The sequence below is a fragment of the Anneissia japonica genome, unplaced genomic scaffold (genome assembly GCF_011630105.1).
Source record: "Anneissia japonica isolate Jap-2015-1 unplaced genomic scaffold, ASM1163010v1 scaffold493_len2256704_cov171, whole genome shotgun sequence".
Taxonomy (NCBI): domain Eukaryota; kingdom Metazoa; phylum Echinodermata; class Crinoidea; order Comatulida; family Comatulidae; genus Anneissia; species Anneissia japonica.
Window position 1 is genome coordinate 1,020,365 of NW_022727062.1, and position 7,796 is coordinate 1,028,160.

At 32.8% G+C, this 7,796-nt stretch overlaps 1 protein-coding gene across 2 annotated transcripts; it reads left to right on the forward strand.

The window, feature by feature from the left end:
* Positions 1 to 408: 408 nt before the first annotated feature.
* Positions 409 to 7,328, forward strand: LOC117113488 (neuronal acetylcholine receptor subunit alpha-10-like). Of its 2 annotated transcripts, XM_033256830.1 has the most exons (6): positions 409 to 529; positions 1,751 to 1,905; positions 3,643 to 3,687; positions 4,117 to 4,223; positions 5,013 to 5,554; positions 6,443 to 7,328. In XM_033256830.1, the coding sequence occupies exons 1-6, from the start codon at positions 478 to 480 to the stop codon at positions 6,787 to 6,789; spliced, it is 1,248 nt and encodes a 415-aa protein (XP_033112721.1). In that variant the 5' UTR covers positions 409 to 477; the 3' UTR covers positions 6,790 to 7,328. The 2 variants fall into 2 exon arrangements, with proteins under 2 accessions (XP_033112721.1, XP_033112722.1); XM_033256831.1 differs by lacking the exon at positions 3,643 to 3,687.
* Positions 7,329 to 7,796: the final 468 nt, after the last annotated feature.

The window sequence follows — 7,796 nt, forward strand, 5'->3', positions numbered from 1 at the left end:
TATATATATATATTTTGGTTGAAATAAAACATGATATTAGTGGAAGATCAATCGTTCACTTTCGAGAATGCTTGCTGGGTGAAGAACTTTAAGTGCCTGGATGTGTTACTTGTCTGCCACCCCGTTCCAAGAAGAAATCAATGTCTATTTATCTGTGATGAAACCAAAAAATGTATGGCTGTATAATAACCTTGTAAGCTGATATAATAGCTAAACAGAATTTTTTAGGGAATTTACGAATTGTATTCAAATAACATCCGACCCGTTATTTAGAACAGTTCCAGCATGTTAATGCGCAATATTAACACAGCGGGTATTTATTGTATCCTGCTTGGATTACTTTCCGTAATTAAAATACATGATTAATAATTCAAATAAAACTTCACGATCAGATTTTACCAAGCGTCACGACAGAATACAGTACTAAATTTCTTTGCATAATACTTGTTGACCTTGTACGAAATAACTATATCCACCATGTTGCGTCTGTATTCGACGTTTTTAATACTGACAGGATCGTTTATATCAGGTAATGCTTATTTATGTTTACCACAATTAGACCAATATAATTAACTGCCTTGCCAATGAAATGCTTGGAAACCATAGTAAAACAAAAAGCTATTATGTGAATGTAGCGATTCATTAGACGCTTATCAATTTGCTTACAAGAGTAAGGTTGGGGTAACTGATGCTCTTCTTACTTTTCTTCATTCCATTTACTCTCACTAGAAAAGAAGGGTTCATATGCATCAGTCCCCATATATCTCGTTGGATAGGAGAATGTTTAATCAATAGGCAGCAATATGTTAGGATTGGTGATGTGTTTTCAGACTTAATTATAACAAATACCGGTGTACCACAAGGCTGTGTGCTAAGTCCTGTTCATTTTTCAATATACAAATGACTTCTAGTGTCTCAATAATGATTCTTGTAAACGTATTCGCTATGATGACGCTGTTATCACTGGACTTATATCGTATTGTCAGAGTATGAGAATAACTATCGTAAAAAAGCAATTAATTATTGCTATTATTGCTTCAAACATGAAGGCCTTGGGACAAAAATAAATAATTGACTATTAATGATTATTCTTATGCTCAGTGGTTTTTAACTGGTGCATGTATGCACTAGATTTGCACGACGACGCGGCTCTAAACGGTTCACTCCTGCTTGACCGCCTTACGTTCTCTGCAAAACCGTCGATTTGTTCAAACCAGACTCAGTGAAATTTCAGTGTTCCCTGCTCAAACATACTCCATGATCACACTGCGTCCTAGAATCCGCACAACGAGGAGAACCTGACGTTCCCGATACGGAGATGAAATATTAGTGACGTTATTACTGTACCTAGATTCTACCGCGTCGTGCAATCGGAAGCTCCCTAATATCAAACATTGGCTAAGGAAGCAAAGCTTAAGTAATTAAGAACATAAAACTTCCATTAAATTACTTTATCGATAACCTAAGAAGGTTTAGCAGGAGAACTGTTTCTACAATATAAAGCCATGCTATTTCTTATTATCCGTTTTTAGTTTAAAACGTTTTGATTGGTATTTCGATTCGTTTTCCAAGACAATATTGCAGTATTGTGGGTGAGGGTGTGTCAACGTAGCGCATACTATAAAATAAGCTACCAAAGACGGTTTTGAGAAAGGCTTGTTTACTTTATTAAAATAATATACCATTAGTATACAGCATCAATATACCATTATTGTGAACGTTACTCTAAACTTTCTTGTTTCTTTAATAGTGAACAATGTTTCTGTTATAAAAAACAATGAAACGCTAATAACTGAAATGCTTCTAAAAGCTCTTGGACCGTGGCCGACAAATCGACCCGTACTTGACCCGACTACAGTAGTCAATGTAAATCTGTCTTTTGTGTTAACTCAAATTATTGAGCTGGTAAGTTTCATGAAATTAAGTATTACCGGTATATTACAGTGTATTGTTAGATTAATAAAGTTCAAGTTTAGCAACTCAGCTAATAATTTACGTTATGAATAACGTTACAACAACGTAACAATATTATGTGCAATTATTATTTTTTTAATTTGAGAACGATAAATATGCATTTATAATGTAATTTCCAACCAAATAATCTTGCTAACGTTTGTGACATCTTGTGTTAGCGTTATTTATTTCTTTCTTACAATATTCTACTCACAGATCGTGAATGTTAGACAGTGCACCCTACCATTCGTGACCCCTCTAATTCCAAAACCTGCCTAATTTGAGATCACTTTTTCAAAGAACCCAAAAGCAATCTTCAATCTTTTAATACAAAGATAACCCTCCAATTGGAGACCGAACTCCGAGATGGTCCCAAATTGTCAGGTCCCAAAGTTGGTCTCGAATTAGAGGATGAACTACAATAACGGTAATGTTTGCCAGGAAGTCATCGTTTGATATGGAGTGATTTTATTTGATTGCTTGACGACATTATTTTGATTTTGATGTTTATTATATTTCAAATATCTGTGACGATAGTGATGATGTCAGTTAGATAAAAGTAATACTGAAAGAGTTTTTATTTATTCATTTATCAAGCTTTGGTATGATTTCCCAACTGAGTTTAAATAAACGTTATGAATCACGTGTTTATATAAAGAATATTTCACGAATCGCTCCCTTTGTTGTGTGTTTATTTTATTTATTGTGTCTTTGTTGTTTGGCTTGTGTTACTTGTGGTATTGTTGATTTATTCACCAAAGTTGTTGAAAAGGTTGTGCTTTGTAGAAGGAAACTTACAAGTGCACAGTAGGGCCTACCTATACTAGTCCAAAATGTCTCTTTCAGTATTAAAGAAGAAGTTTACCAACAATTTAAGAACTGATTAAGCATAATCAGGCACATAAGATCCCATTTTTGAAATTACGAATCCTTGGCACGTTCTTTACGTAAACGCACGAAATTTGTGATGACGTCAGGTACCTTGCACATCTACGTTTATCGACAGGCCACTGTAATACATTGGGATGGCTCTACACAATTTTATTGCATTTTACTATCTTTGTATTCGTATAATATGGTCTAGGTAAAAAAGAAGAAGTAATTGTAGACCCACTTGAAGAAGAAGACATTGAACATCGGAGATGGAGACAAATCAAGAATTATAATGCATAATGTCTGTGCAGTTTAGCCAGCAATAATGTAAATTGAACAATTAGGCTTACTAGGCAGTTTGTGAAAAAGAAAAAAAAAATGTGTTTGTTGTCATAAGTTCCTTGGATAACAGGTCTACCTTTGTTAGATTAATTTGAAGCAGACTACGTAATTAACGACGGTAATTTTATAGGTTTTGTAACCCAGAGTTTTTGGCTTTTCTAGGTCGTAGACACCGAAATTTTAAATGTATCAGTGCGTGATATTGCTGCAATTCTCTCTACTGTAGAATTCTGGGTACACATGGTTTGAACAAAATTTGTTCAAACCATGTGTTCCCGTATTTGTTCAAACCATGTGTTCCCGTATATAATACGGTCTTGGTAATGATACATGTAAATAAGATAAATTAGTTCTCAAATTACATGAAATTGGTCAACCTCTTCTTTAAACACTACTGGTATTTAGTACAGTACTGAAATTATTACATTTGATGAAAAAATTGTGTGGTATAAATCAGGAAAATAATTATTTCAGAATGATATTGAACAGGAATTGAAAGTCGCTGGCTGGTTTAAAATGGTAAGACAGACCGATATTTTTTGTTATGTATGCCATACTTTGTACAATGTTTCAATTGCCTTTCGTGTGATAATACAATACAGATATAAATTAATATAGACATTTTTTTTTTAACAAGAAGTCAAACGTGCCGAGAAATGATACTCAAAAGCGAACCAAATCAATTGGGTTCCTTAAAACAATGCTTTCTTTTGTCAACATTATAGTGATTCATTTAATTATATACTATTTAATTATTGTTTATGTTAGATATGCGAGTCCAACATATTTTTTTTAATATGTAAGCATGATGTAACCATGACTTATTTTAATTTAAAGATGATATAATAAATGAACCTCTCAAAATAATTGATTTTTGCATGATATGAATGACAAAACATATATATATATATATATATATATATAATTATATATAATTATATATTTAAGCAATGGGAAGACGAGCATATTAGCTGGGATGCGTCAAAATACGGTGTAAATTGTGTTACTCTTCCCGTAGAAAGTATCTGGAAACCCGACTTAACTCTGTACAATAAGTGAGTAAAGCTAAATATGTCTTCTATAGGTTGTATTTTGATAATATATATCAGTATTAATTGTTGACTGTTGCCAGTGATAATTCAAATCTTATAGATATCATCAACATCCTTTAATGTAACCATATTGTCTCCATCTTTAAGCTGTCAAGACAAATGTTTATAAATTTAAAAAATCAGGAAGTCTTTACGAACGGTACTGTACCGTACTTATATTATAAGTACGATACTGATGGCGCAAAAGTCGGCTAGCGATAGAAGCGCCAAATATTACTAACAGTTTTTAAATTTCTGATCATAAAGATCGCATTCTGACCTTTTCTGCTTTGCACATAATGTGATAATTCACTAAATAATGTAAATTAAAAAAATAATGTTAACAGTAGTAGGACGCTCAGAACGTCTTAAGTTCAATTAAAGCGTTTGACTATAATGCTAATAATAAGCCTACTCTGAAAAAATAATGCTTTTGGGATAGGTCTATGTTTTAAAAATTCATATATATTTATTGACAAAACAATTACAAATGATCTTTTTTCTTGAAATCAGGCTTAACTTTAGAGATGGACATTTCCTATCATTTGACCTTAATTCTACCCACGAATGTTGTACTCATAGGTTAAGAAGAGACGAGATGAGACTATTTTGGGTTTCTACGGATTTTCTATTATGAAGCCCTTATTAAAATTCATCTTGCAAATTTATTTAACAGGCCTGCCATTTGAGTTAAAACACCAAGTCAGTTTACTTTGATTCTCATTTTAATTTTACTGTTATTCAATTGTCTAGCATTGACGAGGAATACAATCAGTTTCCACCGAATGCCCCAGTAGTGGTGTGCTCAAACGGAAGTGCAGTATACTCAACGTATGCTATATTCCGAAGTTCCTGTCATATTCATATCCAGTTATTCCCATACGATAATCAAACATGCACCTTACGATTTGCTTCGTGGATATATGATGTTTACGAGTTAGATGTTCGCCCAGAGTTACGCACTGCAGATCAGAACGATCAGTTCGATGACCACGGGGTTTGGTATCTTCTTGGAGTAGATGGAAAACGCGAAGTGGTGCAATACAAGACGACCTTTAACCCATATGTGCACACTGTCTTTTATATTCACCTCAGTCGACGTCACGAGTTTCAGTTACTTTTTATATTGATACCTTACTTTTTCTGCTCCTTTCTCATCTGTTTGATGTTCTTTGTTCCGTTTGAGAGTGGTGAAAAAATATCGTACGGAATCACTGCTGTTCTAGGAATGATTGTCTTCCAAGAAATAATTGCGTTTTCACTGCCACCGGTTGGAAATGAATCTTCGTTTGTTGGTAATTATACGCGTCTTTGCATTCCAACATATTTATGGTCATACTTTTAAAGTATTTCTATAAATGGTGGTAATAATAATATTGATAATTATGAGGTTATAATGAAAATGATGATATTATGAACACAATGACGATGATGATGGTGGTGGTGATGGAGTATTTGGTTGTTGTAAGGATGATGGTGATGATGACGATGATGATGATGATGGAGGTAGCCGTGAAACTGACGGTGACATAACGATAACGAAGAGACGACAACGATGAAGATTATGATGATAGTAAAGTATACATTGCACTACATCACGTAAAGGATTCTAAAAACTGATGTGCTTATTATCTCAATAAGCTTACGATGACAACAGGCATTTATCACTCTCCGGAAGACGAATTGAGCAAATCTATTCGAAACGTCAAAGAGATACTCTCCACACACCCATTCTTCTCAGAACTATGTGATGCCTAAAAGTTAACACAACAGAACGACCTAATAATAACAGAATAAAAGCTAAAACTAGGCATTAAGAGATAATAAAAAAAAGCAAATTTTCTGTGTTTCACTGATCCGAAAAAAACTAACAGTACTCATCTGTACTGGACTATATACTATGCCGATTAATATTTTCAAACATTCACATGATCAAATATTTAGGCTACTGTTGTTATTTTACTAATTGATTGATTGATTGATTGGATGGATTTTTTCGGTGTAAATACCAAAGATAACCCACGAAAGTTTGAAAAAGACTGATCAAGTATGAGAATTGAACATGCGACCAAGATGGTTCAGCGCACATACAGGGGCTACCACAAGTTTAGCTGAATGAGCTCTCAATTTTCTCTCTGACTTTGTTATTCTATTTAAAAAAAATCATCACTTTGTTTTTGTAGGAAAGTATTTTACATCAGTGTTCTGTATTGGAATCATATCGGTCTTTGTGGAAATCACAGTTTATAACATTTACATGCAAGGGAATGTGTACACGGCATGTATGTTTGTACTGAACTGGTATCGCACTCAAACTAGAGTCGCTTCAAACGGACCAATCAACATCTATGAAATGGGAGAGACAGAAGAACCCCAAATAGAACAAGGCAACACGACAACAGCGTCATCAGCGACTGAGCACATAATAAAACTAAGACGTAATTGTGCTATATTTGATTTCTGCTTTGGAGTTTTGTGTCTTACTTTGTTACTTATACTTATGATGTGGTTTGCAAATAGACCTAAATAAATGTTCTATTTATTTAATAGGATAAAAATAATGCAAAGTGATTTCGCATTTGAATTGATATATATGTTTGGAAAAATCTTATTAATATTACTTTCAATAATACTGGTCGTAGAATCATATCTAGTTGGAACAAAACTGTACTTAATGGACCCAGTTTGCACACAATAAATTATCATGTGCTCTAAATGAATCAAGGGACCTTTTTTTAAAAATAAGAACAGGGTGTTACATCGATGTCACTGACAAAATGTATAAAGTAGAAAGATGTAGGAAAAGTGGTTCGTAATTTTCGCAACATTTCCACTAGGGGAGCTTTATAAGGTCTGTTTAATAAAATTGTAGAACAAGTAGTAAAATTCGTATACAGAGGAATATCTAAATAATACAATGTGGTTTTAACAATTTTTCACAATGTTTTATTGTTTAATTCGTTGCGTAATTATTATATGTTTTTAAACTTTGACAATAATGCCATCATACTTTTATAATAATTATATTAATTAATAATTATTACAAATATTTTAATGTACTTTGTTATATTTTACTGTCCCATATTTTTCGCATGTTTACTATGTAATACTATTGTATATTTGTATCATATATATATAAATATATATAGGCCTATATAATAAAATAAATAAATAATAATGATAATGATAATAATAATAATAATAATAATAATAATAATAATAATAATAATAATAATAATAATAATAACAATAATAACGATAATAGTTGTAAGATCCGGTAGACAAGACTTCGAGCCAAACTATATGTTTCACCATATTCTCCATTGGTTTCACGCCAAGGCGATTATAGGTATAGTAAAACATAGTATAAAAGTCAATTACAGCGGCATGTACAATGGCCAAAGCTATTATCGCACAAAACCAGTACCTTCTAAAACCAAAAATACTGCCAATCAAAACCAATTGCCCATTTCAAGGAAATTGCGTGGTAAAACCAGTCTAATATACAAAGCCACCATCGCAAACAACCAAGAAACA